Below are 27,488 nucleotides of genomic sequence, written 5' to 3'. Positions count from 1 at the left end.
AAATCTGATCATGTGAAAATCCAGATTAATGTGGGAGAAAATGTTTAACTGCTGACCTGTCAAAGATACCTGAAATGATTTGTAATGAAACATGCTAGATGCATTTAAAGTGTGATTTGATTTACAGCCATCTCTACTGCTTTAGAAATGGACTTGTAAACAGAAGCATATTTGCTTTCTCTAACACACACACATCATTAAGTTTACTTCTCATTAAAAATAGTACAAGTATTCTAAAACTCTTCATTACTTGTTAGACTGCACTATTTCTAGAGTTCACTGTGACATTACACCTCACTGAAGATAGCCCACCTAGCCCAGTCTCTCGGGGGTCTTCAGAGTCAGCCTGGGCAAATCCAGTCACCTCTGTTCACAGCAGTATTATGGATCTGATACTGCCTCACAGATAACACATACTGAAGTCTAGTTTCTCAATTCTCATAGAAGTATTTATTGGCCATTTTTGGCTGTATACTGTGACATGAAGCACTCATCTAGAATGAAATATGCTTGTTTCTTTTTCAGTCCACGAACAAAAGATGATCTTAGAGCATACTTTATACTTTTACAGGTAAGAGCACAAATTTACTTGAAGTTGTCTAATTAAAATCAAAATGTATGCTTGTCTAAATGCAAATAGAAAGTTTCATGTTTGGGCAATATTACTGATTGGTTTACAACTGTAGTTATTTGTAACCAGAGAATTAACGGCAGAAAAAACAATCAGAAGCTACATTTTATGGGAGATTAAAATATTAATTTAGCTCTTGCCATCTTCCCTGGAGATTTGGGAACAAACAATGCAAGGACTTCCTCTTGCATTCAAATGCCCTTTCTTGCTGATCATTCATAATAGGATGCAGAATTTTTATTTCCCCATCTATTAGGTTTCTAATGACTTGATGTTATTTTTCAATATTGCTGAAGTTTCAGTGATAATAGAAAGGCAAAGTAGTTGTTTCTATTTGCTCTAAAGCAAAAGTGTCTTAAGAGATACAGATACAGTGTCCAGCACTGTGGCACAATTGGGTAAAACTGTGGCCCGTAGTGCCAGCACCCTGTATAAATACCCAGTCGTGTTTCAGCTGCTCCAGTTCCATTCTTGTTCCCTGCTAAAGCACATGGGGAAGCAGTGGAGGATGGCTAAAATGCTTGGCCCCTCACACTCTTGTGGGAAACCCACTTGGAGTGCTGGGGCTCCTGACTTTCCGTGATCAATCCCCAGTCATTGCAGCCTTTTTGGGAATGAACTAACAGATCAAAATTGCCTTTCCCTCTCTCTTTTCCCTCTCACTCTAGTGCTGCTTTTGAAATAAATAATTTTTAAAAATAGACAGGGAGATTCAGTTACAAAAATATATGTTAGGGTCCAGAAAAAATGAAAATCAACTTTTCGTACTTTGGTGGTTTTTTGTGTTTGTTTCGTGTGTGTGTGTATGTGTGAGAAATATGTTATTACCACAGCTAGTATGCTACATTGATATCATTCATTACAGTGTGTCAATTAAAGGTAACAAAATATATATTAAATAACATACTGTGTTTAGTTCGTACTGGTCTCACAGTATCACATCTAATAAATGAAAATACACAGGATGCAGTTAGAGAAAGTAGGAGAAAAGGCAAAAACAAAGTAATAGAGGAAAATGCAAAGAGGTAGTTAAGAATAGACTGTAGGAGGGAGAAAAAAGAAGTCAGAGGAGGAAAAGGCAAAACCAGAGAAAAGCAGCAAAGCAAACATGCTGAGATGGTAAAAGCTGCAAGAGTGACAATATGCAGCTCGGGGGAGTGTATTAGTTAGGCTCCCCTCAAGACAGCCGGATTCTGAGCTGTTACCCAGTAGGGCACTCTCTAATTTTGAAATGTCTTGCCATTCAGTCTTGAAAAGCATGTGATGTGCTCTTACTTTTCAGTGATGTTAAAATGACAAAGTTGTGGCTCTTAGAGACACAACCGGAAGTGTTACTTTGAAGTACACCTTCAGTGTTTTTTAATGGTTAGAAATTGTCAGGAATTAAGTGTGTTCCTTGTGAGCCATGAGGTAGCCCCATTTCATCAAACCAGATGCTTCACAAATAACTTCCATTTCATTTTTCTAGCATTCTTTTTCTTTAATCAAATAAAAACCCTGCTTTTTAACTGTCTGGTTTTTGATAGCACCAAGTGAGGTGTTTTACATACATTTCTTTCAGAACACTCATGTTGTCATTAAGCGCATATTCTCATTTGTGTTTTACAAATAAGGAAGTTGTTTAAAAGCACACAGCTGTGCGGATGGAGGGAAGATCCCAGACTCTATGGAATTGTATCATAAAATTAAAAATTAAAAATAAAAACTAAAAAAAAAAAAAAGAGCACATGGCTATTAAGTGTAGAATTAGCCCTTCTGAGCAGAACTGTAGCACAATATGTTAAGCCTCTTCTTACAACACTGGCATTCCCTTGTCGTGCCGAAATCCCAGCTACTCTGCTAACGACTCCTGGGAAGGCAACGAATAGGGTCCCATTGCCTGCCACCCAAATGGGAGACCCAGATGGAGTTCCTGGCCTCCTCTAGGGAGTGAGCTACAGCATGGAAGATTCTCCCTGCTTCCACCAGCTCCCTGTATCCCTTGCTGCTCCTGCATCATGAAGTCATTCTGTGTTTCAAAGAAATAAGTCAATAAGCCTTAAAAAGAAAAAAAAAAAAAAACCCTCAGACTCAGACGTCTTAATTCCAAAGCCTGTGCATCAGTTTCTGTTCAACAACAGACTGTTGCTTTAAAACTTTTCATAAACTCAAATGTAGTCTCCTGAATTTAGCACTTTAACTCATTTAAACTTAATGTCTTTGCATTTACATGTTGACAAAATTTTAACAGTTATCTTTACTGTCTTTTTCAGAATCCTCAGTTTAATAACACATCTACGTATGTCATCTATGCTCACTTGCTACGACAGACAGCTGCCTTAGTGGAAGCTGACCATCATTTCCTAGTTCACTGGTTCAAAAAGTAAATCATGCTATGATATTAAGAACTTTCATAGTTTCACAGTTTTAAGTTTAATGTTAGTAATGATAAATATATCTGAATGGTTCAACATTCCTACAAATGATGCTAACAATTTAGGATACTTCAAAAGCCGTTATAAAAATATTTTACCACTGCATAGAGAATAATTAAAAATCTCCTTTCAGTATAAGTAACCATTTTGCTTATATATGCAATTTCTCTCCACTACTTTCACTTTTTATTTCGGTCATTGGTTTTTCATTCTTGAGTATCTTCAAGATAATGAGTAGATATGCTCAGACATTACTATTTTAATTGATGTCCTTATAATTCCTACATGTATATCAATAATCTCAACATTATTTACACATTACTTTCTCCTCACCTAAAAACAATATAAAATACAGGTTATCTGTTAATATCAATTTCTAAAACACAATGCTTTTATTTATAAGCACACTATACACATTAATAGTGATTGTTTTTCATTATTAATAAAGACTAAAAAGATAAAATCTTTCTAAAGTTAATTTAAAATATAGCCTATTCTTATTTTTGATTGTTGATACACTGTATATAATCACCAAATCACCAGAAACACTGAATTAGAAAATTCAGAACCATCACTTCTGGGGCTAATACAGGATTAGGCTTCCTGTGAGACTTTAATTACATTTTTATCAACTAATCAACACATAACCTTGTTCTCTGAGCATTTCTGCTTAATTATCTACTTAAGTTATTCATTAACATTGAATTTGTGGCAGCACTATAACCCATGCTTGGATGAAATTTTTCTAACATTTCCTCCATGAGGCATGTAGCACCTTTTCGAACTTAGGAACCCTAAGCAGCACCTTCTACCTTCAACTGAGGGTCACTGAGAATACTCAGATAATCAACAAATAGAATGAAAAAGTGACCCTGCGCTGCACAGAGCATTTGCTTCCAGTGTCAGAGTGGCACTCAAAGGCAGAGCTGTCCTAGTCAATGACCGCTGAATGAGCTTGTGAGGTGGCCTGTATTGTTCACCTTTCTTTTCATGCCTGCAATAGACCACAAAAGCACAAGAACTGATTCGGAGCGGAAGGGGATACAATTAAATTTTATCAAGTAGGCAGGTTTTGCAGGTGTCGAATTGTGAATAGTGAAGATTGACTCAGCACTGAAACCCTTAAAAACAAGATTACTAACTATACACTAGTGAGTTTGGTGCTTGTTTCTTGTTTAGCAATATGTATTCAAGAGTTTTGTATCCTTTCACATATTTCACTACTTAAGAAATACGACGTTGACAGCCATCTAAAATTTTGAGTATACAGAATGTAGTTTTATACTTAATAGATATTTTGCTAAAGTTAGAAAACGTGAATTTTGATTGGAATTATTCCATAATCTTTACTAGATTGTCCCAGAAGAGATTTAAACAATTGGTAGAGAGACTGCTGCAATTTATTTCTTTGCGTCTGTTTCCTGCCAAGCCAGAAGAATTTCCACCTGTGACAAAGTGTTCCTGGTGGATTCCATCAGCATCTAAAGTGTTGGCTTTGCTTAGTAAGTTTTTGTTATTCATTTTTACTCTTCTTTTGTTAAACATGAGGACATTTCCACAAGGATCTCAACAGTCCCTTGAGGTTTTGTGAAATCTTGAATTATTTCTCTGAAAGAAAATTTGTAATTCATTTTCTGTTTTGATCATGGGTTTCAAAGTTCATTTGTAAATGTAAAACAATAAGAACAACCGAAAGCTCTAGGCATTTTCCTGGGTAGCTTCTGCATTATGATTGTGTTGTGACTGTTGGGTGTGCATGATCTGCTAAGTTCTGTTGCTGAGAAAATCTGAGCTTACATGAATGAATGAGGCCTGGCCTCTAAGAGAAGACACCGATGGGGCAGTGTGTGAGCAGGTGGCCATCTGCCTTCTCCCTCCAACAGGAACGTGATAAACAGCCCCAGTTTTTTCAAGACAGAAATTTATTGACTGAATTTTAATAACAACCTTAAAATTATCTTTCTTTTTTTCTTTGAAATGAACAATGGCTCTATATAGAAGATTCTAAGTCAAGGCTCTAGAGGCCATTAAAACAGTGTTTTTATTTTTCGGGTGAGTCATGCACATGTTGAAAAAGATCATTATGATAGAATTTATCTTTACAGATACGGCAAACAATTTGGTTCACCCTCCCCTTATCCCTTATACTGATTTCTATAATTCTACTTTGGATCACATTGATCTCATGGAAGAATATCATACTTGGCAGAGCTTTGGAAACTCTCACAGGTATGAGCAAAAGCTTATTTAATTATTCTCCTGAATTAAATACTATTCTTTATAACGACTGGATCTTAAGTTTGTGCAAAGTATCTACATATTTTAGATATAAACTTAAAAATAGTTTAGATATCCAGCCTCAAAATAGCATTATATTTGTTAAAAACATTTTCTGTTTCTGCTACATTTTAAACTTACATACATGCTACTTTGGTTTTGATTTGGTTAATAGCATCTTTTCAAGAAGACAGAGATTCTTACTGTGCAGTTTCTTACATCTGATTACTGTATGTGCAGTCACCCAGCACAGCAGTGAGGAGGCACTTTCTATGAAGGAGGACTAAGTGGTAAATATTTTCTGCTCTGCAGGCTTTACAGATTCTGTTTTAACATTTTAGCACAAAGGCAGCCCTAGTCAATATGCAGATGAATGGGTATGTCTGTATCACAAATAGCTTTCTTTTCAAAAATGGAGGACAGGCCAACTTTGTCCCAGAAGCCATAGTTTGCTGGTATGTGATCTACCACATATGTACATATGTACACACACACATTTACTCTATTTCTCCTTTATTCTTTAGAAAAAAAAATTGTTGTCCATTAAATATAGTGTGAAAGAGTAAATGTTATAGTGAAAGGGTTTTCCTATAGATTATTATTATGATAGATTTTGAAGATATCCAGCCAATTTTTAAAATATATTTCATATCCACACTTGTAATTAGGATTAAGCTAACAAAACAAACATAAATTATTCCCAGACCATGAGATATGGCCTGCTACATTTGTTGTAGAATAAACAACATAAGAGATACATTGTAGATGTAAACAACATAAAACCTCAGAATTATCCACAAATTGCTTAAATTTCCCAAGGATTTTTGGTATGGAACAAGCATAAGACATTGCATAGCCTTGTGGGCATAGTCCATTTCTAAGTGCTCGTAAGTGAACAAGAATTGACACTCTAGGACACTAGGCAGTCTAATGGCTATATTCTTGACACACTTTATTGTACTATGATCATTTCTCCTTCCATTTTAACAAAATTGTGATGTTGCAGACAAAACAACTCAATTATTGTGCAACTTCAGTAATGACATCTTTTAACACCCAGCTTTCCCTAAACACTGTGCCACTGCACTGATCTACCAAGAATGAGCTGTATGGGAGCTTTGATCCTGGCAAGGGACCTAGAGTTCCAGGATAAGTCACTTCCAGCCATGAGCTGCCTCATCAGTTTACCTAAGTGTGTCATGTACACACTGTCACTTTTTAAATTACCATAGTAAGAGATAGACTAAAGAGAATTTTTTAAGTACATAATAAAACCAATATATATACAACTAAGTTCATTGTATGTTTGTTTCCAAAAGTTTACTTAGTTTGATTCAAAATTCTGTATACTGGTACTGAACAGCTCCTACAGTATTTGTGCCCATTTTCCATTCACATGAGGGCTATCTTTTTCTTCATATTACCTTCAGTTACCTTTAGTGGTCACAGAAAGGCAACTTGACCGTGCTCAGATGGAGTCCACTTACAGCCGAAGCACAGTCACTTGTGATGGAAGCCCAACTCCTAAAGTTTCACTGTTTCCAAACATATTTTTGTGTGGTTTGTAGCTTTTGTGTATAGTGTAGAATGGGCTCAGACTCAGGAATGAAGTTAATTTCATAACCTTTGATCTTAATTTAAAAAATATATATACTATTTTATATAACTGTACATTAAATACTATATCCACAACAAGCATCCCGTTTTTACAGTTATCACTGATTATATATTTATTGCTAGATTTCTTCATTTTTGAGGCACACACACCTTAACACTAGAGTCTTAGGTTAATCTAAGCATATGATTTTTTTTTCTGAGTCAATTCTCCTTCATAAATCCTTTTGCCTCCTGGTTTCATGTTGCCAGTGTTTTTCACAAGTGGTAATATAAAGGTGACTATGTGAATTGAAATGATTTGCATAAACAGTGTAAGTGACTAGCATTTACTCCAGTGCAGTAGATGTAGCCTTCTTTGGAGAATAAAGATACTGCACATCTAGCAATGATACATTCTTCATGGGGCTGTGGGGATTAAGTGATGCACAGAAAATCATTTTGTAAATGATTTTACAAGAGTATTGTTTATATTGCTAGAAGGGGTACCTTAGATTCCCTTAATATTATTTTACTAAAAATACACCATTCTGCTTTTTCTGTTTTCACTTGTTGAGCAGGTTTTCCTTCTGTCAGTACCCATTTGTTATTTCTATAGCTGCAAAAAAAATCATTATTCAGAGAGACTCAGAACAACAGATGATAAGCATCGCAAGGGTAAGCCAGTTATAAAAACATATTTATGCTGACTATAGTCAATATAGTTAAATAATTTAATAAATAAGTTTATGTATTGTGACTTGTTCTAACATAATCAGAACCCCATATTATCACACTCCCCCCAAAATGCTTTTAACCTATTCACACTGTGGAAGACAAGACACCCCTCTGCTAATCAGCCTCCATTTTACTCTAAATATAGCAGGAAGATTAAATGCTGCTTCTAGGTCCAACCTTCTAGGAGCTCTTTGGACCTCAATCTGCAGAGATCCAGTGGTAGGTAGTAGCAGAGATCAACGAGGAGTGTGCTCAAGCAATTGTGCTTAAGTTCTTAAGGCCAAGCACTTAAAACACTGAGACATCCTGTACACAGTAGGAAAAACCAGATGGAAACAGCCAAATATTAGAAAATATAATAAAAAGAATAAATCCCAGAGAACTGAAAATTAATGCTCAGAGAATGTAGATGATGCTTATTGGTTCTTAAAACCAACACGCAGAGTTCCCACCGTAGCCCAGAGCAGTCAGGCTAATCCCAGGCATCTTTGAGAACAGATCACTTTGCCATCTTACAGAGCAGGGTGCAGCCCAGCCCGGGGCCTGTCCTAACACACTGCCTAGATGGGTGTTTCAGCGCAGTGCAGTGGAGCCATGGACTTCACCGAGGAGGGAGCAAATGAGCTCTAGACTCTATGTAAACGCACATGCATTACAAGCATCTGCTTGTGTGACATGATTACTCACACCTTTAAAACTTAGAGGAAAACTCAGCTCCAATTGCCTTAAAATAAGGAGAAACAGAAGAGTGATGACATGTCTTCCATGTCTTGTCTAAGAATATAACAAGAATCAGACATTCAAAATATTGTGAAAAAAAAAACTAAGAATTGCTTATTCTTCAGTAATTTACTAGGCAGGTGAATGTTGTTTTTATTACAGAGAAAAAAAAAGATCTGAGTGACTGGTGCCATCCTAAAGCTAGCTATATTAAACACAGTAATTTTAGAAGAAACTGTCTTTGTCTAGCTAAGGAATTTCACACGCATACTCCCTTTCCCCAACCCTTGAAGAATGAGCTTAAACAGATATATTTAGCACTAGAATTGTTACTTGATCTTGTGTATGTATTGACTCCCAGACTGGTCTGCATTGCTCATGTATTTTTCTGTCTGTTGCTTTTGTACAATGTAGTGTGTTTCTTGAGTGTTTTCCACCCTAGGGTAATGATATTTTATATTTGTAAGAAAAATTCTAGCATGTAAGAAGTTTGTCTAAAATTCCTCTGAGCAGTTTCCTATCACTTAAGTGATATTCATGTGTGTATGTATGTACATTTTTTTCTTGAAAGGACAGAAGCAGGTGTAGACTCTCAACTGGCTAAGTTCTCCATGGAGCATGCAAGCACACAGGTAGTGGTTGAAGAGTCAGCTGGCATTGTCAGTTCCTATGATTGTTTCCCAGGCATTAACTTGTCAGCTACAATGCCCCTTGGAATTAATAAACTGATGGCTGTTCTGACAGTCTTAGAAGCAGCTAGTATAAACAAATGCCTATGTGGTATAATCTGAAGTTGCAAAACAAGGTTCTCCTGCTTTAGAATAGCTTACTCACTCAGACTAGAATTCCACTCTTGTTGGATTATTTCTTTAATTTGGAGCATTTTTAGTAAATATGAATTCCCAATGGAAGGAGTAGCCACTAAACCAGTCTGCTATTAGTACTGGATGTTTCTAATGTGAATAGCTTCCCAGGAGCTAGACTGGGAACAGAAGATCAGAAGGGGTGTGATAAAAGGTCCATGATGCCGAATAATTGGCCAAGATTCTGGATTTCTTTCATAAAGGAGGAACCAGAGAAGCCACAAACTGTTAAGTAAACACATCACCATTGGATATTAGAATAATGGAGAAAACTCTGAATTGCAGTGTTTTGTTATATTAAGCTAAATCTAAGGTATATAGATTTGAGATATTAAAATAGCTGTTAAAGTAAATGGCATGTATTTAAAATGTCTAAAATGCCTACCTTTCATACGTACAAAAGGTGGGTTTTTTGAAATACACAAGTAAATTAATCATCTCTATCTTCACTCTATTTTTCACTATAAAGAAATGTTAAATGCTTGAAAGAATAAATAAATTTACTTTGGTTGTTGGACATTACACAATGTATACACATGTCATGAAACATCACACAATACTCCACAAATATGTATAGCTTTTGTCAAATTATTTACATAAAAAATGATAAATGTTTCCAAGAAAAGTGGTTGCTGCCACTCTTATTTTTAGGTGTATAAATATATAAGCACATAGACTTTATGGAAGTGACATTTTTATATATTCATTATTAATATTTTATGTCCCCAGTGCATTTATTTCCAACTCAGGAAAAACACATTTTAAAGCATGCATATCTCCATTACCCAAGCTTATCTCTTATTAACATTTTGCTAAATTTTTTCCTTGATATTTTTAGTATGTTATCTTTAAAATGCAACCAAGCTGAAACAATATTACAGGCAGTTTTTTCTCCACTTTCTTCAGCTCAACCTTCTATATAACTATACACATTGTTTTTGTGACCATCAAATTTTGGTAGCTATGTTAAAGTCTACTAGTGATACATATATTTAGCGTATTCCCAAAGTTTTTCTTTAAGGATGAACATCTCAACTCCCACTTCTGTCCACAGAATTCCCAGAAGTGGCATTATTGATACAAAGAGTATGAACATTGTTGAGGTTTTGATAAATTATTCCTAATAGCAGACTAATTGCATCTTAAAAAGCTTAAGGTCAGGTCTGCCATTAAATAGATATTCCTCTTTTTACAAGTGCTCTGTATGTATTTATTTATTAAAAAGAAAACCTTGATATTTAAATGATGAGACATTGAAACTATAAAGACAAAATTACTTTGGTCCTTCATTTTGAATGTCCTCTGGCTAGTATTGTTCCAAATATGAAAATAATATGGCATTTTTACAAATCAGATGTGTGTGATTTTATGAAATTGTTTACATGAAAGATGACATGGAAAAAATGATTTTTACTAAAGCATTCAGATGTTTTATAGTCTAAAGGTGGAAATGTTTTCTCTCTTATTAGCAAAGTCTGGTGGATAAAGTATCTCGGAGACAGAGACCTGATATGAACATGTTATTTCTAAATATGAAAGTAAGACGGACACATCTGGTTAGCGATTCACTGGATGAGGTATAATTTATTACAAAATGATATTTATTAAAACATGACATGAATTGTACAATGTGATTTACTACTAAAAGTTTAGTAAATGATTTGTGATTTCTGAATTCCAGTAAGTATGATTCCTTAAATTTTATACCATAGTTGACACTGGCTATGTATTTATAATTAAGCCTTATAATAATTTCTATATGCTTATGAATGTTTTTTAGTAACTTTCCAAAGAAGGATTTGACATAGAATACCTAAATGAGCTAATGGATCTGGACTCACTCATCTTTGTTTCTGCCTAGTGGTATAACGATTCATTTTAACTTCACCAGGCCTCAGGCCATTCATCTGTAAAACAGAGGTCTGACCTACAAGCCCTAATGCACCTGTGCAGACTCAAATATATGTTGCTGCCTGTACAGATATGATTAGAGGTTCCTGAATATATATGTTTTACCAGATCTTCTTGCTTATTAAAAGCTAAGGGCTGATTTAGCCGTATTTTTTTTTGAAGTGTAATGTTGAATGGTCTTATATTTAAATAATCTACTAGATTAAAATTTTGAAAGTAGTATGATACCAGGACAGTAACCCCCAGCAAGGTACCTCACTTGTCTACTCGATATTAGAATGATGCCTAGCTCACACATTATCTAGCACATTTATGGGAGGGATGAAAATGGGTGGAATTTGAGGACACTGTAAATGAATAGTACCTGTGCTAGTTCCCAGAATTTAAAAAGTTAATCCCCTTTCATTGTCCTTTGTTCTCCTCTGCTATATATTTTCATCAAATAGTTAACGCGGAAAAGAGCAGACTTGAAAAAGAAGTTGAAGGTTACCTTTGTGGGGGAAGCTGGATTGGATATGGGCGGCTTGACTAAAGAATGGTTCCTGCTCCTCATTCGCCAGATTTTTCATCCAGATTATGGTGAGCATCCAGTCCATTTATTATAAATACCAATTCTTTATAACTGTTGGAGAAAGGTAGCCAGTATTATTTTTTGCTGTATGATTTTACAGACATTTTTTGTCAATCATCAATGTTGAATGATTATGTAAAGATGATATATTATGTACATCTTATGAGCTTTTTGAAATATAGGATTGAAATGTTAACTATCCTGCTGGTAGTCCTACACAAAGTACATGAAGACTGAAAGTACTAGGAGCAGACGTTGTATCTTCCCTAAACAGCCCAAATACATCAACATTTATTTTGTCATCAAAATGAAAACCACTGGAAATTAAAACAGAAAAGTATAACTTGTTCTACATTAATATTTGAAGCTTATTTCATTAAATAATGTTTGTTTAGTAAGTAGGAATTCAAAATTGATTTTTAAAAAATTAAACCTCTGAAATTTACATTTTACTGTAGAAATATCACTATTAAGTCATTAATAGTTGCTAAAATGTTTGCAAAATTTTTTTTCGAAGGAGAGTTTTTAGTCTTTCTTCTCTTTCGATATATAGTTAACTTTTTATATCATGTTTCTGATCATGGGAAATATGGATGATATATACAGATGCTATTATATGGATAAATTTAAATATCCAGGTAATCTTTAAAGTAAATATTGCTCCTAACTTATAAAACTGTAGTTATTATGAAGCTATCTCATTAATTTATCTTTTAGTTACCTCATTTCTACCTTTGGTTCAAGATACCAATGAACAATAAAATGCACTATGTATACTCAATATATCAATTTATAGTTGTTGAGATTTTCAAATAATGATGCTTTAACTAATGTGAGATTTTTAGTATGAAAGATGGTTTGCAATAATTATTTGCAGAAATAAAAATGCTGTGCACTTTCCAGTCTTTTTAATCAACAGTGTTAGTACTAAAAGTATATTTTGTCTTTCGTAGGCATGTTTACGTATCATAAGGATTCACACTGCCATTGGTTCAGCAGCTTTAAGTGTGATAACTATTCTGAATTCCGATTGGTTGGAATTGTATCCTTTAAACTTTCCACTAGGAGGTGCTAGTAGACTAAAGATTTTAATAGATTTTGCCAGCATCTTAGAAAAAAATTTTTTGAAAATTACATATTCTTGTCGAAGACTACCAATTCATTTTCAGTAATATTTATTATGTGTCATGTCAGCTATAAAAGGTCAACAGGTTTTAAAAACATATCAAAGTAAAAATAGTTCTCTTCTATTTCACATATAATTTAAACCAACAGAAATTCAATTTAAAAAAAAATTGTAATGCACTATTCTTCTGTTCTTTGTGTGTTTATTACTTCACTAAGTTTACAAAATTGAAATTATGGACAGTAAATCTGGCTTCTTACTATGCTCTGTAAATCCTGGCACATGAAGAAGGCATTCATAAATTTTGAAAATTGAACAGTATGGAAATATTTAAAGCATATGGCATTATACTATAGTGGTACAATATATACTATAGTGTTATACTCTATATGGCATCTTCTGATCCCTATTAATTATATTGTGGAGAGCATTCCAGGATTGGTAGGAGAGCAGACAAGACTCCTTGTACATTATCCTTTAAAAAGTTCTAAGAAATATATTAGAAAGGAGGATAGAGCAAATAATGAGCCAGTACTGGGAAGGTGAAGGGTTAAAGGAAGGGGAGGGGATCTATAAGCAGCTTGCTCTCTATGGACAGTTGAGCATCCATGTCACCATTCTCAGATGACTGTGTGGCATTAAGTACTAAGGAGCTTTGCAGAAGAAAAAAGATGCAATGTATTCTCAAAAAAAAAAAAAAAAAGGAAATATTTAAAGGTGGAACAAGCTGAATTGTGTTGAAACAGGAGCAGTGAGCATGGCAGGGTTATGAAAGATACCATCCATCTTAAGGAGGATTTTGAACTTTAGTCTTGCTTGCATTCATTGGAATAATTTCCGAAGGAATGTTTATGGCAGTCAAGAGGGCAGATGAAAGAAAGGATCTCAAGGGGGAAAAGCCATGTGTTGGAATAGTGAACTCGCCTTGGAAGTCTATGACTGTTACCCTGTCTAATGGTGCAGAGTGCTGGATTCCACAGAAGAAGGCTTAATCCTCAGGCAGCCATCTTCACCCTGTGACCTGCAGCCATCATTGTTTTGACCATTCCAGCTTCACCGAAGGCCCCAGTCATCAATGCTTCTCATACTTTGATTTGTTTAAATTTCATAATGCATATGTTTGTCATGCTTTACATTCTTGTGGTTCAGCTTGGATTTTGGGTGATAGTCTGCCTTTATAGAAACTGATGAAGACTGGAAGTTGATAAATAGGACACAGTCATTGAAAAGACAGATGTCATTCCTTGCATTTCTTCAGTTTTTAAGACCAAAGACTTGTGTCTCTAATACTTCCCACTGTGCTATATGTTCCTGTTACCATTTATTGTTCAATGTGGTAAGGTCTTGTAAAGTGTTGTAGTAAAGCCTACAGTATTAACTGTGAATATTTTGAAGATGACACCAAGAGTCATAATATAATGATGTTCCTACCGCTTTTACAGTCACCAACATCTTTCCTTAAATTTAGAAAATGTTTTCTTATGTGCTAAATGCTTTAAAAACCTGTCTGAAATTACTATCTAACGTGATCTTAGATGAACTTTTCTAGGGAATTCAATAAATACTATCAATGGAACCTTTCCCTTTTAATATGACTTGGCAATCAAGGAATTATATTATGTAGAAAAAAAACAGGAGAGAGGAAAGGAAGTATGTGAGACTAATTAGAAAGTCAGTGTTAAATCTAAACACAGCTTGCAAGAAATAGACTGATGCATAATTCAAAACTCATTTGTTGTCATGGATTTTATGTTAATGCTTAACGGCCAGTATGCATAGCTTATGGGACTAGCTGTTTATAACAGCATCACCTTGGATATTCGTTTTCCTCCCTGCTGTTACAAGAAATTACTGAGCCCTCCCATCATCCCCACTGATCAAAATACACCAGTCGGCATCTGCAGTGTTACCATTGATGACTTATATCAAATTATGCCTGTAAGTATGAAGTGAACATTTTTGTCACTTAATGCTAAAACATCTCCCTTTTGTCTGCAGTCTCTCTCATAATGCTGTTTTTCTTTTTAAACAGTTTCCCTCTGGCTCTGTAGCTCATCTGCCTTTCTGTCTTCTTCCTAATGGAGACACACCTCCTTTGTAGCACTCCTGAGCTCTTACAATGTGGCACTGCAAACCCTGAAGTCAGAAAGTCAGATTTGCATGAACATGTCTTGTTTTAATTGAACAGAACATTATTCTATGAAGTATACAAGAGCAATATAATTATGCTATTATTTACATTTTTCATAATTGGAAATAAACCAAACATTTTTGCGAATACCAGATGAAATTTTTTATTTTTAAAACCTTTTTTCTGGATGCTTTAAGTTGTAACATAAGAAAGTAATTTGGGGTTGGGGGGAAATAGCATTGTGGTTTAATGGGTTAAGCCACTATTTGTGCCTGATATAGCATCCAAAAAAAAAATGTCACTTATATCCTAGCTGCTCTGCTTCAAATCCAGATCCTCTCTAATAAACCTGGGAAAGTGGCAGAGAATGGTCCAAGTCCTTGGGTCCCTGCACCCATGTGGGAGACCTGGAGGCAGTTCTTGGCTCTTGGCTTTGGCCAAGTCCGATCCCCAACATTGTGATCATTTGGGGAGTGAACTAGCAGATGGAGGATCTGTCTCAGATATTCTTAGGAAGTGGAAGGTGCAATAAATGAAATGTAGAAACTATTTAACACACTCAAACCACAAATATTATTATTTAAAAGGTGAATCCTAAGAAGGCAGCACTATGGTACAGTGGCTTAAGCCGCTGTCTGCAATGCCAACATCTCATAACAGATCCAGTTTGAGTCCTGTCTGGTCCACTTATGGTCTAGGATCCCTTCTCCTGCACCTGAAAATGGCCAAAGAACTGGGTTCCTGCCATCCATGTGAGAGATACCCTGATAGAGTTCTTGGCTCCTGGCTTCACCCTGGCCCAAGTTGCAGCCATTGTGGCTATTAGGGGAATGAGCCAGTGAAAAAGATCTCTCTCTTCCTATCTGTCCCCTTCTCACTGTCTTTAAATAAGTAAATAAAAAATAAGCAAAAGTTGAATCCTAACGCATCACCAGATTTGCTAATAGAAGTAGAAAGATTATATTCTTAAATAGCAATGCAGTTGACAGCAGTGGATTATGCTGGAAACTACACTGGAGATGAATTTAGCTTGTTTAAGAATAGATCCCAGAGTTACAACTCTGCGTTTAACCAGAAAGCTTCCTCTTGCATAATCTATAAGGTATTTTTTTCCCCAACCTTTAGATGATAGAAGATATTAACAAACATTTTGTGCCCTGGAATGCACCTCTCTAATATTTTTGTTTTGAAACCTCAAGAGGCTTATCTAGTCATTGTTGCATATATAAGTGAAGCAGAACACATTTACTTAACTATTTTTGGTAATGCTATTTGATTTTGAAAGACAGGTAATACATTTCTTCTTCCAGGAACTGGCCCATGGATTAAATGAACTCTTATCATATGAAGGCAATGTTGAAGAAGATTTCTATTCAACATTCCAGGTACTAGAGAGGGCAGATAGCTGTCTGCCAACTGTATCTTTCACTCATGAACAATGCCATTTGCTTTTAAGTACTCTTTGCTAGAAAAGATGACAAGGGTTATGAACATATAAAATCCTCTGTCTTAAAGGCTGTTAGTCTGATAAAGTACAGACAGTGACACAGACACATGTGGATGACAAAGTGCTTAAAGAGATTCACCGAGGCTAAGAGGACGTTGGATGAACTGCTGGGCAGCTACATGTTGCCTTGGCTCTGTCACTTTCTTAGAGCTTTTCACCTTCCTAAAATAAGCCTTTCATGAAGCCTCAACACAAGAGGTTAGAAGTCAGAATGGATGGGTCAGACCAAAGCTCCTTCATTTCCGCTTCCCTTATAGTAACTATAATAACTGGGAGATGAAATTCATCATGGTGATCCACGTAACTCTAACAAGCTGAGTATTACTTAGATGACTGTAGAAGTATTTAACTGTGCTTAACAGATAGGGTGAAGGCCTGACTTTTTCACACCATAATGATTTCATGACACTTCATTCTTAGTAAAAATATTATATAAACTTAACCTTTCTATAACTGGTGTTTTTCAGAAGGGAGAGAGGAAAACCTGTTCTTTTTAAATGATTTCAGGTAGACAGAGAGAGACTAATATATAAAGATGAGAACAGACAGGAAAAAGTCAGCTGGCCCGTAATTGCTCAGCCTGTACCTTACTGGTCAGGCTCCTGACTTGGCCTTTCCTAGAACTCACTAGGGAGGACGCAGAGTTCAGTTATTCCTCACTAGCTAAGATACTGGAGCTTTCTCTGTGCACCCGCCTAAGATTGTTCTACTCAATTATTAATATATGGCTTGTTAGAATTATAAATCAGTTTTGATTATCCTAAAATGCACAAAGTTTTGTAAAATCTCATTTGAATACTATAAACTGCTAAATATAAATATAATCATAAAAAAGAAAGTAACAGCACTCACCAAAACCAAAGGTAAAGGTGAAGAGCATCCTAGTAAAATAACAACAGAAGACCAAATCAAACAATGAACAACCCTAAAATGACAGGACCAAAATATCACCTATTCATATTAACCCTGAATATAAATGGCTTAAACTCATCAATCCAACAGCATAAGTCAGTAACTGGATTAAAATACAAAACCCATCTATCTGTTGCCTACAGAGGACATAGCACACCAACAAAGATCAACAAAAAACTGTATCACGGATTTTGATGTTGCTGTTTATATTTTTATTTCTTCAAAGCAGTTTTTCCCCCATTAAATTTTTCACTGACTCATAAGTCATACCATGCCTCCAAGAAGATTCCTGATATTCTTCTTCATTGTTTCAATTACATATTAGTCATTCAGTAGCATGGTATTTAACTTCATTGTTCTGTAAATTTCTGTTTTTCTCCCTGTTGTTGATTTTGTATTGTGGCTTTTCATTTAAGGGGATATATAGTAACTGTATAATGGAGATGATCATATCCAGATGTGAGGATACAATGCAATATACATCTGTACATCCAGATCAAAGATGGATTCCCAATGAAACTGTTAACTATATGTTGACAATAGGATGCTAGACTCTCTGTCACTGTCCATGCCGGCAATGATGGATTTATGACTATTTATGAAGAACTATATTACTATATTATTATAGGGGAAATCAGTGGGGAGGGAGGATTTTTGGGGAAGGGATAAGGGAAATCCCAAAACCTGTGGAACTGTATCATAAAATAAATAAATAAATTTTACAAAGATGTTCATGGACTCCTTTTAGCTGTATCAAACATACCAGTAAATTTTCTGTGATCATATCTCCCATCAGGTTTTTCAAGAAGAGTTTGGAATAATTAAGTCCTATAATTTAAAGCCAAATGGTGATAAAATTACAGTTACCAATCAAAATAGGAAAGGTAAGCTAGAGACCACTTTTAAACTTTTTGAAATTAATATTCTGTATTTACATGCTCTTATTTAACACATAAAATTGTCTTCCAGAGTATGTACAGCTTTATACTGACTTCCTTCTCAACAAATGCATCTATAAGCAGTTTGCTGCTTTTTATTATGGGTTTCATAGTGTTTGTGCTTCAAATGCTCTAATGGTAAGTTTAAAACATTAAACTTTTCATTGATGGGTCACTGCAGAGGTGGAGGAGAGAAAAGAAGAATTAAATGCATGGCATGGTCTCTGCTGTTCTGATCTTTAATTTCTCTGGGTAGAAGAAACAGCCCACCCAAAGTGAAAAAATAAGTGACACAATGCAGATTATGAACAAGTACCTGAAACTCGGTGTGTTGAAGGCAGCAGGGAGGTTGGCAGAGACTTGACACTGGCCCTGGGGGAGAGCAACTCAGATTCATGCTAAATCTGCCTAATTTTCTGCAAATGCTAATTACTGTTTCATTTTAATTATTCTTGGTAAATAATTATTGGCAGCTGCTTCGTCCAGAAGAAGTTGAAATTCTCGTTTGTGGCAGTCCTGAACTGGATATGCACGCCCTGCAGAGAAGTACTCAGTATGATGGCTATGCGAAAACAGACCTAACTATCAGGTGGGTTCTTAAGACACCTGGTGGTAGGATTGTGAACAAGGGAACAAAACAGAATGTGGTTCATTTATTGGTGTAATTTTCAGTCGTTGAATTATGTTGACTGAAATATTCTAGGGTTCCACACTGTCTCTACATAGTAAGTTAGAAATATCAAATATGAACTCACATAACAAACCCCTTAGAAGAAATTACATAATTTCTACAAAAAAGTGTATAGGGTTTGTTAAAAAAAAAAAATGTGACTTTATGGGCCCAACTGTTGTGGCATAGCAGTGAAGCCATCATCTGTGACAATCTGTGACACCAGAATCCCATATGGGTGCCAGTTCAAGTCCTGGCTGTTCTACTTCTGATCCTGATTCCTACCAATAAGTCTGGGAAACCAGCAGAAGGTGGTCCAAGTATGTGGACCCCTGCATCCACTGTGGAACCTGGAAGCAGCTCCTGGATCTTGGTCGTAGCCTGGGCCAGGCCTGAGGGGAATGAACCAGTCAATGGAAGATTTCCCTATATAGTTACTTCTTTCCCTTTCTCTCTCTCTCTCTTTATAAAATAAATATATAAGTCTGCATTTCAAGTAAGTCTTTAAAAAGTGACTTTGATCCTAAAATTCTAGGCATGGATAACATTTTAATAGCACTGTCATTTTAGGGGGATTGATTTATTTATTTTAGGATACAGTTCCAAAGCTGAGATTTCCCTCCTTCCCTCCCCACACTGATTTCCCGTGTTTTATTACAATAATATAGTCCTTCAAAAACAGTCATAAGGTCATTTTTCCTAATAACACTATGCTAAAAAAGATTTGTAAATTACATAGAAGAAAAATAACTTCTATCCTATCTACTGTTATACTAATATAATTTTATAAAAGTTTTATTTCATAATGTAAGAAGTCTAATTCAAATATGAAAGATCTTCATTCCTTAATTTCACATTAAAGGTATTACATATGTTTAACTGAAACGTTTTATTTAGGCTTTGGGTTACTTTGTTAAGATCTGCATGCTTTTAGTCAAGGTGTTTCACATATGCCTCCCTTGGTGTCCTCTAGATACTTTTGGGATGTTGTGCTTGGATTTCCTCTTGATCTTCAGAAGAAATTGCTTCATTTTACTACAGGAAGTGACAGAGTACCTGTAGGAGGGATGGCCGATTTGAACTTTAAAATTTCAAAGAATGAAACTTCTACTAACTGGTAAATTTCTGGAAAGTAATTTTATTTTTAATGTATAAGTTACTGCTAAGAATAAAGCACCTGGAATCAAAGAATTCATTACATCTGAAGTAATTTTAATAGGAAAAAATATTTAAATTAACCATGGCCTTGAAATGGGAGATATTTCCATGAAAGTTCAGTTAATTTTTGAGACCAGTACTAATAGTTCACAACTCATTTCCCTCACTTTTTGTAACTTCTCTAGGTGAAATAATTGCTTTGTAATCTCTTTTAGAACTTGGTATATTTTACAGTGTTATGATGTTGTCTAAATTTCACTTTTACTTAAATGTGTTCTTTATTTTCTATGGGAAATATTAATTTGGGGTTGTTTGTGCATTTTGTTGTTTTGCTTGTTTGTTTAGCCATTACAAACAAGTACCACTAATTACTACTATTTTTTAATTCATGCTTTTTGCATTTGAAATAATGGTAATTATGGCTTTAAGTTATTTTCCAGTTGTGCTAGTGAGTTAATGTTATTCTACTTATTCCTTTTCCAAAACATCTTGTAATTATAAAAGCTGATCTGGTAGACATAACTTTGTGTATGACCAATTTTTCTTTTATCCACGTCAATTCTTCCTTTCATTATTTTTGCTTTATTTACTACATTTATTTGAAAGGCAGAGAGAAAGAGAAAGAAACAGAAACTCCTATGTTGACTCACTCCCCCATTTGCCCAGAAAGACAGGGATGAGACCAGGCCAGGTGGGAACTCAATCCAGGCCTCCCATGTGGGTGGCAAAAACCCAGTTATTTGAGCCATCACAGCTGCCTTCTAGGTCTACAATGCTTCTTCCATTTTAGAGGTGGAATCTGCCTCTTGTTTACCCAGTGCCACTATCCTGGGTTTCATTGTTTTTCACGTTTGTGATTTATTTGACAAACCTCATGCCAAGTCTAACTAGTCAGCTCTTCCCTTTTGAATTATGTCATCCTGTTAAACCAATTTTCCTTAACACTGCTTTGATGGTATTTCCCTGGGCAGAAATAACCTGATGGCTCTCCATCGCTTTACATTCTAGAATCTACAATCTCTCAAAATTCTATAGTCTTCTGTCCCAAAACACCTATTAATATCATTCCCTATGCTTCAGTCAGCAGTTTGTCCTGGCAGCTCCTTGAACACATTTTACGCTTGCCTTCCTCCACACTTTGAAATTTTTCTCTTCACATGTGCCATGTTACCCTTGCCAGAAACCCAACTTGAAGTTAACTTCCTCTCTAATGCCAGGAGTATCCTTCCTTCAGGAGTTCCTTGACGACCTTAAAGCAGTGATGTGCCACTGGGCATGCTCTACCTTCTTCCTTAAGTATTTAGCTCTTCCAGGCACAGGTCATGCCTCAGACATCTTTGCCTGTTCCATGTAGTACGTGTGTACAGATACACAGTGTTTCTTGAATTTTTTCTATATGTAGATTATACTTAAAACATTTTAAAAATTACACATGGGTGTCTTCTAAAAGTTCAAGGTAAAATACATACTATGAAAAACTGCTTTTGGATTTCAAGAAATGCTTTACACCAAAATAGACATCTTTAATTCCAATATCCCATGAATTTTATAAAGTACCCTCACATTTATAAATTTCAGAAAATTGTAAGCAAGATTTACAGTTAAAAGACCTAAAATGAAAAGAAGAAGCCTTTTGAGATTACATATTTACTTTGACACCAGAAATTAATTTTCCAAAACATTGTATAGTAACAAAATTTGTCATTTTAAAAAGTATAATGTGAGTAATCTATTTTAACACAAGGATGACATTACATCTATATTTTCCCAATTACTATTAATTTTGGGGATTATTTTGTGAACTAACATCACTTAGTCATGAATCTAGAATAACTCCAGAACTCAGTGGGAAAGTCACAGATATTAAATATGAATGCAGTCATTCATCAGAGACCGATGTCATTTCAATCGCACACACTCCAGCTAATAAGTTTTCATTCCTCCATAAAGGCCCACTAGTTTTGAAGTCACACTGATTGAAATTTGAATCTTGGATCTCTACCTTTATGAGCCCTGTTGCTTTGAATAGATGACTTGTTTATTGCAATAACTATTTTCCACACCAATAAAATGAAAATAAATACATTCTCACTTGTTTTGAGGCATAAATGACAAAAAATAAGCATTGACTATAGTAAATATTAACTGATTTGAATACTTTTAGGCCTTTAGTACACAGGGCTCTCAAAGTTGAATTTCTAATAATACAAACTTCTTTGAAAATGTCCTCCTCTTCTGAGGTGTATGAGAGGACTTCCAAAAGTTTATAAAAAATAGAACTAAAAGGTAAATATAATTTGGTACAAACATAATTTGAGATCCAGATGTGCATGAGGTCTTCCAAAAGTTCTTAAAAATACATATTATGAAAAAACTACACATGTGAAAAACATTTCGGCACCAAACAAAACCTTTAATTGCTTTTCCCACTCTTGATTCACGGATGTCTCTGAAAGCACTATTGATGCTGTAGCGTTCATAAAAACAGAAGGAAATTGCCTAAGATCTGCAGAAATCTTGAGATAAAAACATACCATCAGGTGGACAGTTGAGGGAGCTGATCAAAAAGACTGAGGGGATAAGTGCTACATGTGTGTTGGAGGCAGCACCGTTGTAAGTGTGAGCATCTAGTTGCCCAAAATGCTCTGATATTCACCCCTGGGAAACAGCATCACTGTGTGACCTACTATTCTGTAGAATGTTTTGTGCAGATAACTCTTTTATCTTTTAGACAACCTAATCGGATAGTTTACCTTATCATGTTGATGAGGAAAGTGAGATCTGGAAACATCAGGCAACTCAAACAAGGTCCAAAGTGAGTAAGTTGGGGAAAGCAGTAGTTACATTCTGTTCTGGCCAGTTTCAGCAATTCCATATGGGAGAGCCTGTTTGAGTCCTGGCCATTCTGCTTCTGATGCAGCTCCCTGCTAATGCACCTGGGGGGACAGCAGGAGATATAGCTCAAGTGCTTGGGTCCCTGCCACCCGCATGAGAGACCAGCTTCAGCCTGACCCAGCTGTGGCTGTCACCATCATCTGGGGAGTGAACCGGCAGATGGAGGATCTCTCTGTGTCTCTTTCTCCTGCCTTTCAAATAAATAAATACATTTTTTTTTTAATTCAGTTACCTCTGATTTTTAAACAAAGCTCCTTTAGTAAGAAAGTTTGGTGGCAGCAGGATATTGACTGTCTTGTCTGTAAACATAATCCTAGCATTTGCAGTGGTGCCTGATATATATTAGATACTCAGTAAATGTTTGTTCAATGAAGGAATGAGTAAATCATCTTGATATATATAGCAAAGTAGATTTGATTACATCGGGTATTTTTTTAAAGTGGCCTGACAGCAGTTTGTATTATAAAACTTAGTATCTTTTTAAAAATGACTTTTCCCTAGGTTACCTGTGGCTCATACCTGCTTCAATCAACTTTGCCTACCGCCATACAAAAGCAAAAAAGATCTGAAACAGAAATTAATCATTGGAATTTCAAATTCAGAAGGTTTTGGACTTGAGTAATGTAGAAGACTTGAAATCCAGTATTTTATATGTAGCATTCACTTCCCTCTTCTTGTGCCTTTAATCTTTTCTTGTTTCTGTCTCAAAACACTTTAACAAAAGCTCACCAACTTTCAAATACTGAGTTTTTAAAATAAAATAGGAAGTATGTTCAGCAAAGGCATGCTTTTCTAAAAAACTCAAAAGTTTCTTGAGTGATGACCACATGGCAGAGGCAACTGTGGGTCAAGTCCCTCTTTTTTTTTTTCTTACTAGCACTTTATCATTTTCCATGAGTAGTTGGTCACAGTGAAGTCTGGTGAGGGGTGCATCTATGACATAGTTGAACCCAATGGCAGATTGCGTGCTACTGAGCACTGTGTAGCAAAGCAAACAGCTCCACTATCTTCAACATAAGGCATGTAGCCATATTTTCATATAGAGGTGAACAACAGTATAATTACAAATGCCTTTTACAGGGTTTTTGATATACTGGCTTTAGTCCCATAAGATTCTTTTCAATTGCTGCTGAAGAGTATGTAAATAACTACATAATAGCTTGAGAACAATGGGATTTTGATAGTGCCATTTATTGCTAAAGATATATTTTTACAAAGGAAATTCAGGGTTTTAGATGTGTATACAGCTTTTACAAATTAATAAAGATGACTGTACAAGAATATTTTCAGACTAATTGGATTCAAGGTTATATTCGTTTAAGTATTACTGTTAGTCTGCATGCATACTGGTAGTCAATTATTTGTGTGGTACTCCGTGGTATTTATATAAAAATTTCTCCTTAAAAATCAAAATATTAGGAAAGAAATCAGGTCTAACTAGTTACTGATGAATTAAGTCAACTACAAGCACAAAAGAACTGCTTTTATATATATATATTTTGATTGATGTATAGGTATATACACATTTTTGATCACCAATTATACTAAAATACCAGTTTTTAAAAAGATAAGGCATTTGACAAAAGTGAATACAATAATAACATTTGTGTCAAAACGATCCAGCTTGTTGTAAAAATAGAATTCAGCATTTTGGTCAAAATGTTTGTCTTTCACTGGATTCTTAATATAGTAAATTCCAAAATACCCTTTTAAAATGTTTTCTAATACAGTAGCATGTAAAAAGAAACTGCATTTAAGTCAGACAGTAAATGGAGTACTTTTTAATTTACAGCATATGAAGCAGTTTTATTAGCATATTATAAATATTTCCAAACCAATATTTCTCTGTATAGCTTTCCTTCAGAAAACTCTGAAGTTCTCTCTGCAATAATAATGAAACCAGCATTTAGTACCAGCATATGGCTCATATGCAAATAATACTTTCCCAGAACTTTTTCCAAATTAGGCTTTTTTTCTTGTTGTTTTGCTTCTTACACCCAACCAGCAGAATTCTTTCAGGGTGTAGGAAGTAACCAGTTTCTTCTCCTGGGATTTGAAACCCAACCCACTCACCCATCTCTGAGGAAAAGGAGCTACTTCATTGATAGTCTCTGAAATGCAAGTGACTGCTTTTCCATTTTAATAGGCTGCTTTTTAAAAATCTTGAAAACCTAAGAGATTTACTGCATACTGCTTTTGTTTTATTTTGCTCTGTTTTTAATCCATATGCAAATAAAACTGCTTCTCACACTGCTTGGACTAGAAAGTTCAGATGTTTAATGTAGGCTACTACTAAGCACAAAGAATCATGTATAAGAAATCAGATTTAACTGTTTTAAGTAAAATGTAAACAAAGTTTTTATTTGGTAGCAATGACTCATGGAAAAATTGTGTTGGCTTGGTCTGCATGTTTAATGATGTGCTTGTGTACTGATAGCTCTGTCAATTTCAAATAAAAAGTACCCAAGCAAGCCAGATTTTTAAATGACAAAGTCCATAAATAAATGGAGAATTTTTGTTATCTGTTCGATCAAGTTGAAATTTATAACTATTTATCACTGAATTGCACATTGCCTTTATTTATTTATGCTCTGTTTTTGGTTTACAGTGTAATGATACCTCATTTAAAAATTAAAAACCACTACTGTTACATTTTGTTAATTTAAACAGCTAGAAAATTCATGTAGTAACTTTTATATATGTATACATATATATCAGTTAATGAATTCTTGACTTTTGTATCTGCCACTATAAATTAAAGCATTGCACAGTATTTATCAATATTTACAAAATGTCCTGTCCTTTTTAAAATCTTTTGTTAATCATACTCTTGTCTGTATATTCACAAGTTCTTAAACAGCCCCTCCTTCTTGTTCACATCTGTATTGTAGTAAGTTAATGTCCAAATGACATTTTTCAGATATTAAAATTATATAGTCAGGCTTCACTTCATTTTTGAATATTAACAAATTAAGTGAAACCATGTATTTTAAAGAGTTTATAAATATATACAGCCACTTTTCATAATACTCAGTGTCTTAAACTAGTTTTTAGGAAAATTACTAACAACATCTTCAAAAAGTGTGTTTTTGTTGACATTACATATAGCCAACTTCTGTCACATATTTTCAGTATGAACTAATGAATATCCAGGATGGGTGACTGATTCAGTTTTCTTATCAGATGATGCCAAGCGAGTACACCCAGAGAAGAGTTAAGTGTGACCTTCTATTGGCTACAAGTAGACAATTTTAAATATCAAAAATTCCTCTTTTAAACCATTATTTTGGTCTTTTTGCTAGTAGGGGCTCTTATGCTGGCACATCAGGTTATGCCACCACCTACAAAACTGAAATCCCATATGGGTGTCAGTTCATGTCCCAGCTGCTCCACTTCTAATACAGCTCCCCAATCATGCACCTGAAAAAGCAGCAGCAGATGGCCCAAGTGCTTGAGCCCCAACCACCCACATGGGAGACCCAGATGGAGTTCCTGGCTCTTTGCTTTGGTGTCTCTTATCCCTGACCATTGCAACTGTTTAGGGAATGAACCAGTAGATGGAAAATATGTTACTCTCTCTCTTTGTAACTCTGCCTTATAAATAAGTAAATCTTTAAAAATTATTACACAAAATTTTGTAATAGCAGATGTCCTTTTCATTTGGCCTACAGAAAAAAGCCCATCGGTCCTTTTCCTCCATTGTTCTAGATACACTGTTCTCTATGGATGACTCGGATCAGTGTTTGTTGGTTTATTACTTATTTATTGAGTGCTTATTGTATTTTAGCTGAAGGCTGATCTTCAGCCTCATATTGCATTTGCTTACTCTATATAAGCATATGAAGCAGATGTAATGTTCAATATTTATTTTATGAAACATTAAAATGTATCTCATGGCAAGAAAAATTTCTAGGATTTTTTTCATGACAGTTATACTCTTCAGTGTTTCCATTGCCATTTAGACATCATGACTGAACCCATGTGTGTATGTAAATATACATACACATAAACATATATGTAGTAGCCAACATGAGTTAAGCTACAAGGCTTCTCTGAAAGACAACTTGACTTTTTCTATGTGCACATGCATATACATGCTGTGTCCTGAATATCTGTCCCCTTAAACTCAAGCAGGCATTTAGTCTCCAAAGACTAATGGTACTATGGGTAGATACAAGCCAGTTATGATATTTAGAGGGGAAGCCTTTGGGACCTGATTATATTGGATTCGTTCATTGGGTTTGGACCACCATGATTGAATCCTGGTGTTTCTACAAGCACATGTATTCCCTCTCTCTTGCCCTGTGATGTCTGTGCTGCCCAAGACTACTAGGAAGAAGGCCAGTACCAGATAAGGACCCTAGAGTTTGTACCTCTGGAACAATGAGCCAAAATAAGCCTATTTTCTTTATAAACTTATCCTGCCTCAGGTA

General features: G+C 35.2%; 1 protein-coding gene across 2 annotated transcripts in view; it reads left to right on the top strand.

Annotated features, from left to right (window-relative positions):
• HECTD2 (HECT domain E3 ubiquitin protein ligase 2) overlaps positions 1 to 25,424 on the top strand; it is a 75,736-nt gene extending 50,312 nt beyond the window's left edge. Inside the window, exons 7-21 of one of the 2 annotated variants that reach the window (XM_040970425.1) lie at positions 526 to 571; positions 2,884 to 2,993; positions 4,399 to 4,547; positions 5,151 to 5,274; positions 7,497 to 7,593; positions 10,706 to 10,813; positions 11,594 to 11,726; positions 12,672 to 12,760; positions 14,624 to 14,782; positions 16,286 to 16,360; positions 18,191 to 18,278; positions 18,364 to 18,470; positions 18,806 to 18,921; positions 19,976 to 20,119; positions 23,557 to 25,424. In XM_040970425.1, the coding sequence (XP_040826359.1) occupies positions 526 to 571; positions 2,884 to 2,993; positions 4,399 to 4,547; positions 5,151 to 5,274; positions 7,497 to 7,593; positions 10,706 to 10,813; positions 11,594 to 11,726; positions 12,672 to 12,760; positions 14,624 to 14,782; positions 16,286 to 16,360; positions 18,191 to 18,278; positions 18,364 to 18,470; positions 18,806 to 18,921; positions 19,976 to 20,119; positions 23,557 to 23,677 (1,666 nt within the window). In that variant the 3' untranslated portion in view covers positions 23,678 to 25,424. Of the gene's footprint in view, positions 1 to 525; positions 572 to 2,883; positions 2,994 to 4,398; positions 4,548 to 5,150; positions 5,275 to 7,493; positions 7,594 to 10,705; positions 10,814 to 11,593; positions 11,727 to 12,671; positions 12,761 to 14,623; positions 14,783 to 16,285; positions 16,361 to 18,190; positions 18,279 to 18,363; positions 18,471 to 18,805; positions 18,922 to 19,975; positions 20,120 to 23,556 lie in introns of both variants that reach the window. The other variant, XM_040970424.1, reaches the window with a different exon arrangement.
• Positions 25,425 to 27,488: the final 2,064 nt, after the last annotated feature.

This window comes from Ochotona curzoniae, unplaced genomic scaffold (genome assembly GCF_017591425.1).
Source record: "Ochotona curzoniae isolate NIBS_2020 unplaced genomic scaffold, NIBS_Ocur_1.0 scaffold_4763, whole genome shotgun sequence".
Taxonomy (NCBI): Eukaryota; Metazoa; Chordata; class Mammalia; order Lagomorpha; family Ochotonidae; genus Ochotona; species Ochotona curzoniae.
The sequence above is the reverse complement of the archived record's forward strand: the minus strand, read 5'-3'. Positions and strand labels throughout refer to the sequence as shown.